Raw genomic sequence first — 13,581 nt, forward strand, 5'->3', positions numbered from 1 at the left:
TATTTACTTAAGTACTCAGACCCTTTTCAATGAGACTCGAAATTGAGCTCAGGTGCATCCTGTTTCCATTGATCATCCTTGAGATGTTTCTACAACTTTTAAAACACAAAACTATAAAAACCTTGGAAGAAAGAGGAGAGGAAGAGACAGGAGGAGAGGAAGAGAGGGAAGAATAGGAAGAGAGGAAGATGAGGGAGAGAGTGGGGAGAAGAGAGAGAGAGGTGCAAGATAGACATGAGCTTATGTTTACATGATATCTCAGCATTTATATACACTCCACTTTACTAAGCTCTTTTTTGTTTGTCATGATTATCTAATGTCCATTCACCAACAATCACTAATAAACTGTTCCGGTTCTTTCACCTACTTCTTTAATTCAGGATGTCTCCCCACAGAGGGGCAAAGTATTTGGTTAAATTACTTTATTATACTACACCTTGAAGATGGTTACTTATACAGCACAGAACAAAATAAATGTGTACACTTCCATGCTATGTAGCATGAAATAGAAACTTATGCAACTTTCATGGAAGTGTATGAGTTTCTTTTATAGCCTGTATTCTATAGGCAAGGAACTTCAAGCCCAAGATGGGAAGTTATGACAATAAAGAATGAACTAAAGGTCGCTCAGCCATGAGGAAGTTAGTCAACTAAACAGATGATACAGTAACCACAGACACACACAGCCTACCACCCACCCATATTTAAATGGGGAGTGTTCAAAGTCGGATTAGTGGCTGACGCATACACATATTGTGCATTACATTTCCTGGTAAATTATTATCTGGAAGTCCCAGGTAGAGTACAAAATTTGCAGAAGGCTCAACAAAACACTGCTGACCAGCCATATCACCTCTTACTGTACTACAAACATCCTTCTGTCCTCTGAAGATGTCCAGCTCTCAAACAACCACCACTAACGAGGCGGTGGTATTCACCCATGTCTACCCCTATGGGAACGGGATGGGGGTCGCAGGGGTCGCATCTGCTCCTCACTGTCTGGGACAGACGGTCTCTTCAGTGCTGGGAAGTTTCCGGGCAGGGCATCCAAAAGCGCTGGGAGTAAGAATTTATGTTTTACATCATTTGAAAATGATTTTTCATTTTGGTTGAACGAAGAGAAAAAATTATTTTCTGCTTTGTTTTTCTCTCACAGACCATACAGATCATGATTGGTTTGATGATGCTGTTGACAGGAATCGTGATGACTGCCGGACCACAAGTAGACAATATTGGAGTATTTAGTGGAATATTTGTCTGGGGATCTATCATTGTGAGTGAGCTGCTCTGTCTAATAATAATTTCTTACATTTCCTGTCTGTCGTGATGCAAACAAAACATCCTAATAATTGAATGGTCATATTTTGAAAAGAAATGCATTAAAAACAATACAGTATGTGCAATTAAAAAAAAATATATAAAATCTTTAATGTATAATGAATGACTTAACAAATTACTTTTATCAATGTATATGTATTTGGCTAGGCCTGTGCCATTCATACACTCATGCATTTCAGTTTCTGTTGACTTCTCTGTGGGAGGAATTCAACTTGAATTTGAATTTTGGTCATACTGTAGAAATATTTTTGTCCCACATGGTACTCTACTCCCTATATAGTGCACTACTTTTGTAGTGTACTATGTAGAGAATAGGGTGCCATTTGGTATGTAGGCTTGTATAATCTCTTCCCTGTTCCTTCTCAGTATGTAGTTGCAGGCTCTCTAACTGTTGCTGCTGACAACAAACTGAACAAATGTCTGGTCAGTATCAACTATTTTTGTCTCAATAAAGTTTAGGCTTTTGATTTATAAAGTTCCACTCTATTTTAAAAACATAGAATCTACTTCACATATAGGCACTCATGTTTTCATTCAACCCGTTTGTTTTCCTCCCACAACACAAGCAGTGGGGTGGGCACTGACGATTCAGCAACTGCGAATTGCCCCTTTAATAAAGACTTGCAATAATGATTGTCAACACACTGTATTTTATATTGCATTTCATTCTTCACAACCAATCATTCATTCCCATGTTCTCTTTCTGCTCTCTGTCCCTTAGGTAAAAGGCTGCCTTGGAATGAATGTTGTCGCCACTGTTACTGCTCTTATTGGCACCATTTTGCATTCTTTAGACAGTGCTGTGATCCTCTTGTACTACTACCACTACTGTGACTATCCAGGCAATCCTTCATACGACCCTCCATCCTATCTCTACTACCCTACGTCCTCTGTCTGTCAACAGTATCGGGTATATACCAAATGCTTATTCCTTTGGTCAGGAGATATTTGTAAATCGGTAAAGGGGTATTTATCATCTATAATCGTATTACTAGACTAATGTACGTACTGTTTAATGTTTTTTATTCGTTTAAATTATACTCCATGTGGAGCAGATATGTGATATCTCGAACATGCAAGCAATAGTGAATTAGATGCTATTGAGTTGCTATATAGATGCTATGCTATATAGATGCTATTACTTATACTTCTTGTTAGCCCACAGTGAAACAGGAGTCAAAGTTTAGTTGTACATAATTGCTCCAAACTGGAGGTGTAGTCTAGTTAAATGCTGTTTCCTGTTCCTCTCTGTCTATAGGTCAGGTCCCAGGGAATATCAGGTGTTTTGGCTGTTTTCTCCATGCTGGAGTTCATAGTGTCCATCTGTGTCTCGTCATTCGCCTGCAGAGCTGTCTGCCTGTGCTGCCGTTCCACGCCTGAGGTGAGTCTTTGGACATAGATTTCTGTCAAAATGTTGTCCAACATTTAGACAAATCTAGTTCCATATACAGTGTGGCCCGAAATTATTGACACCCTTGATAAAAATGAGCAAAAATGACTGTTTAAAATAAATAATACAATACTGAGATGCATCGTATGTGCCCAAAAATGTGTATTAATACAATTGCTCAGAGAAAGTGTTTTTGCTTAACAAGTAGTATTTTTTATTTCTAACAGGTATGGGTCAATATTAATGACACCCCTGTTTTCAATACCTCACTGTGCAAGGATAACAGCACTGACACGTTTTCTAAAATGTTTTATGATTTGGAGACCCCATTGGGAGGGATCTTAGACCATTCATCCATACAGAATACTTCCAGATCATTGACATCCTTCGTCTGCACTTATTTAATGTTTTTTTCTTCTGCTTAATGTATTCTTATTTCAACACCAAACCCACCACTGGTGTGTGTGAGGCGAAAGAGCTCTTTGTTCATGTCATCTGATCAAATCACAGAGTTCAATCCAAGTGACAATGCCGTTTAGCAAACTCCAGGCGTTTACATTTGTTGGATGACATGAAAATAGCTCATTGACCACACACACCAGTGGTGAGTTTGGCATCGAAATGGGAATGCAAGAGCAGAAAATATCACCATACCTACTGTAAAATATGGTGGTGGATCTTTGATGTTTTTGGGCTAATTTTCTTCCACTGGTCCTGGGCCCCTTGTTAAGGTCAAGTGCATCATGAACTTTACCCAGTGTAAGAGCCAATTTGGGTGTATCTTATATTATGGTATTTTTTAGGCAATTACACTCCCGACCACTAGGGGAAGACAAATGGTGGTAAACACACATCAGGTGATCTATAAAGACACAGGTGTTTGAACGTATGGTGTGTGTGGATGGTGAGAGAGCTTACAGTTTCTACCGAAATCAAATCAGAAATTTGATGAACAGACTTGTTGAAAAGATGGCATCCTATGACGGTGCCACGTTGAAAGTCACTGAGCTCTTCAGTAAGGCCATTTTACTGCCAATGTTTGTCTATGGAGATTGTATGGCTGTGTGCTCGATTTTATACACCTGACAGCAACGGGTATGGCTGAAATAGCCGAATCCACTAATTTGAAGGGGTGTCCACATACTTTTGTGTATATATAGTGTATGTTCTGGCAACTGTAAGAGCACTGAGCAGTCATGACACCTGTATATTCGATAATGAATTACTAGAATTGGACTTAAAATTGACATGTCTGTCTTTTAGCAAGTGTTCATCATTGGGAATCAAATACCGGTACCTCATGGCAGCATGACTCCAAGCAACGCACCTTACCCTCCTCAGAACAACTACGAGGTATGACATCTTTTGGAGGTTGAACTGCAGGGTCGCCATATCAAATAGGCTGCTCGTTATCTAAAATTTGAATGAAAAAGATCTCACCAGTGTCGTAGTTACTGAGTTTCTGGGGTAATTTTTTACATTTCCACTGCGAAAACTTTCATTTCAAATTGTGTAATCACCAAAACATTGGTCGCTGTATGAAATTCTGTGGGTCCGTACTTGCGAACATTAGAAAACGGTTGAGTTGAAGTTTAAGCGTCGTCCAATTAAAATCGTTGACGTGGTTGCAGGTGATAGAACCAATGTGTATAAACCCTGTATGACTGACAGGGGTTGCTGTATTGAAGCCACCGCACAGCCATCTTGGCTTTCCTCCTCCAATGTAAATAAGATTATGTAAGCTATCGAAATGCTTTTATTAATGTCTACATTTGTTTTTGACATGTTTATTCTATTACAGACACCTTAATGCATACTTTCACATTGTATTATGTGAGCTAAACTTCAAAGCTCTCAATGGCTAATACAATCCAGGGTTTATATACATCATTAGAACACTTTTCCATCACCTTAAAAACAGTCAAACAGAACCATCTGCTAATCAAAGTTACTAAAACACAACAATTTTCAACTAAACGATTAGCCCCTGGTGATTTTTGCCATTTGTGACTTTATAATTTTAACCTAACCATAGCTCTTGAGAACCCAAGCCGATACAGCCATAGGGTTCTAATTTGAACAGTTAACCACAGCAGGGCCAACATGTTAAACTTTCCCGATGCTCTGTCTAACCGTTAATAATCACTGCGTGCAATACGGTTTTGGAAAATTCTACTTTCATATCACCCCAAAATGATTTTACAAATGCAAAAGACACACTTACTCTGCGCTGTTTTAACACAGATTCCCACGGAGGTGTTTTGCATTGCACTTCCTGAGCTAATGGAAACTCGGAAGAAAAGAAAGAAACCTTTCACCTTTGTTATTTCCTTCCCTATATCTGTCTCTCCCCCAGCTCTGTTTCCCGTCTTCACATTAATGTTTGTACGTCGTTTTGTTACCTGTGTGCTGACGCTTTTCCTGTCTTGTTCCTTGTCTGTTCCTCATTAAATGTTTGACACCCCGTACCTGCTTCTCCACTCCAGCGTCGGTCCTTACATTATTATTAAAATATTAATGTGGTACTGACTCAACTAAATGAGAAGTCACACAACTCTACTTTTTTAAGTTGTGATTTTATCCCCCAGCATGCTCTACTGCATGTAGATTTTTGGGGGAGGAATAAAAAATAAAAAATGCATATACCTTGACTGATTGATTGATTCATCTTGAGCTACACATAGATAAATAACATAACACATTTTCTAAACGAATCCAATAATTTAGTTCGATTTTTTGCTTCCATTACTGAAATGGTTGTTCTAGTTTATTAATAAATGGCTTAGGTTGTCTCCTAACCCTGGCAGTAGTTATTCATTCAGGTTGCAGGTGATTAAAATGTTAAACTGTTGGATATTGTAACTCTGTAACATCACATTGCAAGCCAGCATAATATGATTAGCAGGTAGGGTGGCAAATTTCTGGTAAATTTCCCAGGTTTTTCAGGAATCTCAGCTGGAATTTGGGAATGTTACTGGAAATTTGCAACCTTACTTGCAGGCCACTGAAATAGGGTAAAGATAGGCCTCAAAATAAGGCCTCGTGTGTTTTCATGAAGTTTAAATATAATGATAACATTTGCCTTGCAACTCACAGGTGAAGGCCACAGAGTGAAAGTGAAAAATGTAACAACCACATCTCTGTCACTAACAAATACAGTTATGGGTGGTAACTCTACAATTCACTTGAAAAGGCACACTGGGAAGGCTTAGTGGTGGGGGGGGGTTACTCAGAATTTTCAAGTTGACATAACTCAAATCTGGTCCCACTACTACAGGGTCCAGTTCTGAGTAATGACAACAAAATCACCAAGTAACTGTACTCTGGAATATTAAGTGCAACAGGTTTCTTAAAATAAAATAGCAATGACAGCACATTGGGGTTTACAATTTGTGTTATACAAAAAACCTCAGTGGAAATGTGTGGTAAAACAGAAAACAGTAAGTGTATCTTTTTGTATTTCTACGGTTATTTTTGGATGACAATTTAACTGAGTGTTCATGGTATCCAAAACCACATCGCAATCAAGAATCAATTGTTTGTAGATGGAGCATTTTACAGTTGACCAAATCACCTCAGCTATTCAAAAGGGACATGGAATGACTCCAATGTACAGAAATGTTTTTTTCACATTTATTTAACTAGGCAAGTCAGTTAAGAACAAATTCTTATTTACAATGATGGCCTACACCAGCCAAACCTGGACGACGCTGGGCCAATTGTGCGCCGCCCTATGGGACTCCCAATCACGGCCAGTTGTGATACAGCTGGATTCGAACCAGAGTGTCTGTAGTCTAACACTGAGATGCAGTGCCTTAGACCGCTGCGCCACTCGGGAGCCCAAAAGGGCTAACCAAACCCATGACCTGACCCATCACATTATGTGTTACTTCCCCCCGTTTGCAAGAAGTGATATCCCAAAAAGCACTCAAAAACGATACAATCCAAATGGCTCCTATCCTCCCACGCCATGCTTTCTGGGTACTAGATGGCACTGCAGTGGATAGCAAACATTTTACGGGCTACTGACCAATTCTGCTATTATTGTGTTTTATTTTTTTAGATTGATGGTAACTTTTGCTGTACATAATGTCTCTGTCATTTCCTATGACCAAAAACAGCTTCTGGAAATCAGATCATAGATCACTAACCTCGAATTGGATGGCAATTTCTACTTCAACAAGTCGGCAGCGCTGAACGTTCTGCTTACTCCAGACCAGGCCCCGGGACTCAAGAGGAAGTGACGGCACAAGAGAAGCCAAACGAGCCAGCATCCTGACAAGACTATGTTGGCAAGCAAATAAACCGCCCCTAACCTCTGTTCTATATCTGACCATAACTCTATCCTTCTGATTCCTGCTTACAAGCAAAAACTCAAACAGGAAGTACCAGTGAAAAGCTTAATACGAAAGTGGTCCGATGAAGCGGATGCTAAGCTACAGGACGATTTTGCTAGCACAGACTGGAATATGTTCCGGAATTCATCAAACTCCTCAATGTTAATCACATCAGTTACCGGCTTCATTAATAAGTGCATTGACAACGTTGTCCCCACAGTGACTGTACGTACATATACCAACCAGAAGCCATGGATTACAGGCAACATCCATACTGAGCTAAAGGCTAGAGCTACCACTTTCAAGGGGCGGGACACTAACCCGGACGCTTTTAAGAAATCCCGCTACCACCTCCTCAAGTCATCAAACAGGCAAACCATCAATACAGGACTGAGATTGAATCTTATTACGCTCTGCAGGGCTTGCAAACTATCATGGACTACAAAGGGAAACCCAGCCACAAGCTGCCCAGTGACGCAAGCCTACAAAATTAGCTAAATGCCTTCTATGCTCGCTTCAAGTCAAGAAACACTGAACCATGCATTAGAGCACCGGCTTTTCCGGACGACTATAAGTAAGACCTTTTAAACAGGTTAACATTCAAAGACAGATTCACAGACGGATTGATAGAGTGCATAATCAGAGCATGTGTTGACCAGCTGGCAAGTGTCTTCATTTCCATTTTCAACCTCTCCCTGACTCAGTCTGTAATACCTACATACCTTGAAGCAGACCACCATAGTCCCTGTGCCCAAGAACACCAAGCTAACCTGTCTAAATGACTATTGCCCCTTAGCACTCATATCAGTAACCATGAAATGCTTTGAAAAGCGGGCCATGTCTCAAATCAACACCATTATCACAGACACCCTGGACCCACTCCAATTTGCATACCGTCCCAACAGATCCACAGATGACGCAATCTCTATTCAAAACCATAGTGCACTACAATCTCAGGTCCCTGGGACTGAACACCTCCCTCTGCAACTGGATCCTGGACTTCCCGACTTGTCGCCCCAGGTGGTGAGGGCAGGGAACAACACATCCGCCATGCTTGGTCCCGTGTGGCTCAGTTGGTAGAGCATGGCGCTTGCAACGCCAGGGTTGTGGGTTCATTCCCCACGGGGGGACCAGGATGAATATGTATGAACTTTCCAATTTGTAAGTCGCTCTGGATAAGAGCGTCTGCTAAATGACTTAAATGTAAATGTAAATGCTTAATTTCAACACGGGAGCCCCTCAGGGGTGTGTAGTGTCACGGTGCTGACTTTTGCCCGTTGCCTGCAGCAAAAGCCTCTATCCCGTCCTCTGGCTCGGCAGAGTACTTTAGGATTTTAGTTACTTCGGTGTAACAAGGGCCTAGCCGTGCGGCCCTACCAACCCTTCTATTTATTCAAACTGGCCCTTCTCGTGAGTTGGGTTTGTTCCTTCGTTCACGTTGTCACTCCCTTATTTCCCCGGTCTAGTGTGGGGCCCCGGTCTAGTGTGGATAGATGAGTACTTTATTACTTTATGTTTATAGATTCTTCCTATACTCCCTTACCTTGTGTCTTCCTCTCTTATATATCAATACCTAATAACTAATCTTCCGTTTGTTATTATGCTCGTCAGCTAGTAGTCACTTGGAAACTAGTATTGTTATGTTTGACTTTTCCAAAGATATATTATTGTCCACACAATGAAATATTCTTTAGTGCAATCACTTTAACCTATAACCAGGGTCACTTTCCGTTCAGTGAGAGTGTCAGAGGCGTTTGCTCTCCAGATCGTTACTCTGGCCTAGTTGTCAAAGTTTCAAGCTTTTATTAAGTCACTCTGTTTTTTGTCTTATACACGTTATTACAGTTAAATGGTTATACAGTCCTAATACATCAATAATGCTCAATCAATCCTTAATGCGTTATGCTGTGCCAGATAATATTGCAAATATAATCAGCTTAAACACTTCTTATAACTCTTAAACAAAGCAAATAACAATATATTTACCTTAATGCTCTATTCCCTCGGTCCTTCCCGAAACTGGTGTCTATAAGAGTGATATTGGCAGCCTCTGCTGTGTATAATATTTCAATCTCTTATTGTCTCCAAATTTCTTATGGTCACACTTTTCACTGCCTACTGCCTAGATATGGACCCCTTTCTGATGACCCTTGGCTCTCTACGAGGCTTACTTATATCTGGGCTTTTTCAATCCTTCAAACTGAAATTGTCTCTAGTACTCCAAAAGATAGAACTTGTTGCTCTCCAGGAGATTTCTCTCCTACACAACCGCGTCCTTTTACTCTTTTTAAATGGAGTGATTTTCCAGGATACAACACAATTCTCAAGATATACCAGTCAATATATTGCTCGTGCCTTAATGTCAAAGTAGTCAATACAAGCAGAGTATAGTGAAAGGTAATTTACCTTGTCTGATGATTCTCTATGATATCAAAATCATGTATAGCGAGGATCATGCCCTAGGCACTGACCTCTCCTTCTTTTATACCTCTCTTAGATACTCAGTTTGGGGAAGACACTTGGGAGTGCAATCAATTTTATCACATTGTGCCACTTCTCTTGCAGTATACTCAAAATTTGGTGGGACTCAGTCCAATGTTAAGTCTTTCAGCACTGATGCCCATAAGTCTTCTTCCGTTGGGGCATCGGTTTGGTAGAGCTGTTCATACCACTCTCCCTCAGTCTTCATGCCGATTGATTCTTGTTTTATGTCCAGTTCTTTTAGATCCTGTCCATTTGGCTCCCTCTGCTGGTTGATTTCTGTTGTGGCAGTCATTCCCCAGTCAATAGTTGGTCCTAGAGCCCACGGGTGTAGCTCTGGATCTGGACCGGTTACTGAGGGAGGGGTCTGATCTCTTTTGATTTTTGCTACAGTACTTAGTCCCCTCCTGTACTCCCTCTTCACCCACAACTGCGTGGCCACGCACAACTCCAACACCATCATCAAGTTTGCTGACGACACAACGGTGGTAGGCCTGATCACTGACAACGATGAAACAGCCTATAAGGAGAATAGCAGTGACCTGGCAGGACCTCTATACCAGGCGGTGGTAGAAGAAGGCCTTAAACATATTCAGACTGCAGCCACCCAGGTCATAAACTGTTCTCTCTGTTACCACATGGCAAGCGATACGGATGCACCATGTCTGGAACCAACAGGACCCTGAACGGCTTCAACCCCCAAGCTATAAGACTGCTAAATAGTTAACCAAATAGCTACCCGAACTATCTGCATTGACCCCCTTTTTCACAAACTCTTTTGACTAATCACATACGCTGCTGCTACTGCTTATTATCTATTGTGTTGCCTGGTCCACTTTACCCCTACCTATATGCACATATCTACCTCAATTACCTCGTACCCCTGAACATCGACTCTGTGCAGGGTACGGGTACCCCGTGTATATAGCCATGTTAGCATTACTCATTGTGTATTTATTCCTTGTTTTATTATTTTTCAAAACCTTTTCTATTTTTCTCTCTGCATTGCTGGGAAGGACTCGTAAATAAGCATTAGACTGTTAGTCTACACCTGTTGTTTACGAAGCATGTATCAAATTAGATTTGATTCTGTACCTAACACTAAAAATACAAAATGAATAATATAATAATGAAATGTAAATGTTTTAATTCAACGTAAACTAAATTTAAACGAACAATATAGCTCTGAAAACCTAACTGACACTAAATTCAAAATAAATATTGAAAACGAATACATGTCATTTAAAACGTAACTATATAATAACCTTGCAAGGATGTGATGATCATGCATTATTGGCACTCTACAGGCTCAATCCAGTAAGTAATCAGTTTCATTTAAAGATCCTGAGCATGTGTACTGTTGCTTTTTTGTTAACATCTCTTTATTGTAGAATTTCTATCAGCATGCAACCCAAACGGCTTCCTAATCCCTATATAGTGCACTACTTTGGCCCAGTATACTATATAGGGTATATGGTGCGGGCTATGGTCATAAGTAGAGCACTATATATTGGGAATAGGGTGCCATTTGTAACATAACTATACAGTAGTTAAGGTCATATATGTACTGTGTTGTTTCTACAGACTGGGAACTACCCAAAGGGTCCTGAGGGAGGCGATATGGGTACAGGGTTTCAACAGAACCACCTGCCTCCTCAATACACTCCTCTCATCCCTTGAGAATTGGGCCTCCGTGAATACATTGTTCTTTTTCTTGTTGAAATTGTGTTCTCTGGGCCTATTTTTCTGATCCAAGCCAGGCAACGGTTAGCACCACATTACTGATCTGAATAATTTGACAGTTTAATATTGATAGTGTATTGTAATGCAATGTTTCAGTATAATGTTTAGGTTACTATATGGTTGATTTTATAACTTCATGTTTTTGTCATTTCTATCTTTCTTTAATTGATATAATTTCATCATAATTTCTTATATAAAAGTATAATAGATTTATCAACTAAAATCAACCACTGCTATATGACAAAATATGATGCATCATTTTAAATAACACACAAATGCATATTTAACTTAATTAATGTCTTGAAACAATAAAACTGACAGAATATTTTTTTAGTTTGAAGTCACTTTTATCTTCTATACAATGTAATTAATGACATTCATATTTCGGGTAAATATTGATCTTTAAACTAATGCTAGACCTAAATAAATGTATATTTTTTGAGAAGTGGTTGAAGGGTCTGAAAACATCCTTATAAGGAGGGAGTGGTGCGTGGATGTTTACATTGGGCATTAGCCTATAATCTTTCTATCTTGAGTTTGTGCAACATTAAAGTTCATGAACAGTCAAAACCATGTGTTTCATGAAATGTTATGATCTTTTAAGAAACCAAAGTATGAAAAATGACTGTTGCTTCTACAGTGCCGTGAAAAAGTATTTGCCCCCTTTCTGATTTTCACTATTTTTGCATTTTGTTATATCGAATGTTATCAGATCTTCAACCAAAGTCAACTATTAGATAAAGAGAATCTGAGTTTACCAAAACAATATACACAAAAATATACACAACACTCCCTTCACAGAACAGTGCAAACTGGCTCTAACCAGAACAGAAAGAGGAGTGGGAGGCCTCGGTGCACAACTAAGCAAGAGAACAAGTACATTAGCGTGTCTAGTTTTGGAAACGGACGTCTCACAAGTCCTCAACTGGCAGCGTCATTAAATAGTTGCAGCAAATTACCAGTCTCAATGTCAACAGTGACGAGGTGACTCCGGGATGCTTTTGTAGGTAAACTTTTGAAGGGTAGGGTACTTGAGCTTGTACCTTTAAAAGGGAATACACCTCAGCAATTTATTGAAAGGTGAGTTTCAGACCTTTCTAAAATTATGCAACATTACCAGTTTGTTTATGGTCATCTCATGAAAAAATAATAATGTTTTGGTATGTCTATTTAGGCGGAAATCTAAATGTTGCCCTATCATTCAAACCCATTTAAAATACTGAAACTATACTGGAACAATTATCATTGACTCCAAAACGAACTAAAATAAAACAAACGTCATGATTTTTGATCAGTTCTAGGTTTTTTTTATCCACATTTTGGGCAAAAATCAAATGGGGTTTTCTAGTTTTTTTCGAATGGAGTTTAAGCTTCTGAACCTGGCAGGTCACACTAATTTAAAGGTTGACTATGCGTGATGTTGCAGCACCGCAGATTGAGATGAGACGCAAGACATTGTTCTCACACAGAGTATCCGAGCATGTGCACAGGTGCGCTTCACACTGCTTCAACGTGGTAGCTACCGGATCAAAAGAGTGGAGAAGTTTCGCCTTCAACGCTACTGGTTGTTGCGGAAATGTACCTAATACAACTCAGTGGAGGCTGCTGAGGGGAGGATGACTCATAATAATTTCTCGGAACGGAGCAAATGGAATGGCATCAAACACATGGAGACCATTCCACCAATTCCGCTCCAGCCATTACCACGAACCCTTCCTCACCAATTAAGGTGCCACCAACCTCGTGTGCTATAACCGTTTACTTTGTGCATCTACGTCATCTCGCTGAATCTACGTTTAAACCTAACCTATGACCTGACCCATCGCCTTATGCTGTGTCAGAGTTATCAGAACCTCCTAGAAATTCCACTTGAAGTCGGAATTACAAGTGGCAAACTCTGATGAAATGTTGATGTTTCTCCAATGACCTTTTACCCACTTTCAACCAAAGATTACAACAAATACGTTTTTGACATACTGTCAATGTTAAGCAAGCTAACTGACATTATAATGAAGAATTGTTCAGACTTCAAAAGCACTTGAACACAATCATGTCGGACGACCCCATCCCAAATCAGGAAGGACTGGAAAAGATTTAGACTCCAGCCACCGATGCTCAATGCTTTCTGTGGTGGTGAGGCAGCCAGCGGGAATATACGGAGCGCAGGTGTTGGTAATGTTCTCTAGTTGCGCCGTGATTAGCTCAACGTGACTGCCAAGTCTAAGGGTAGAGTTGGAAAATTCAAGCCCCTTGGGTTCTGCCATAGAGTTACACTAGAAGTGCCCATCCAAG

The 13,581-nt window shown here is 40.1% G+C and overlaps 1 protein-coding gene across 1 annotated transcript; it reads left to right on the forward strand.

Annotated features, from left to right (window-relative positions):
* The first annotated feature begins 759 nt into the window (after window positions 1–759).
* Window positions 760–11,378, forward strand: LOC139581047 (membrane-spanning 4-domains subfamily A member 4A-like). Its single transcript, XM_071410382.1, has 7 exons — window positions 760–1,062; window positions 1,157–1,273; window positions 1,705–1,761; window positions 2,060–2,248; window positions 2,597–2,719; window positions 3,992–4,081; window positions 11,131–11,378. The coding sequence occupies exons 1-7, from the start codon at window positions 892–894 to the stop codon at window positions 11,224–11,226; spliced, it is 843 nt and encodes a 280-aa protein (XP_071266483.1). The 5' UTR covers window positions 760–891; the 3' UTR covers window positions 11,227–11,378.
* Window positions 11,379–13,581: the final 2,203 nt, after the last annotated feature.

This window comes from Salvelinus alpinus, chromosome 1 (genome assembly GCF_045679555.1).
Source record: "Salvelinus alpinus chromosome 1, SLU_Salpinus.1, whole genome shotgun sequence".
In the NCBI taxonomy this organism is placed as follows: domain Eukaryota; kingdom Metazoa; phylum Chordata; class Actinopteri; order Salmoniformes; family Salmonidae; genus Salvelinus; species Salvelinus alpinus.

Excerpts from the sequence above, each read along its gene's own strand:
- LOC139581047 (XM_071410382.1), top strand. The coding sequence starts at position 892 with ATGTCCAGCTCTCAAACAACCACCACTAACGAGGCGGTGGTATTCACC. Across the intron at positions 1,274-1,704 it reads TTGTCTGGGGATCTATCATT|TATGTAGTTGCAGGCTCTCT; the intron begins GTGAGTGAGCTG and ends GTTCCTTCTCAG. Across the intron at positions 2,720-3,991 it reads GCTGCCGTTCCACGCCTGAG|CAAGTGTTCATCATTGGGAA; the intron begins GTGAGTCTTTGG and ends TCTGTCTTTTAG.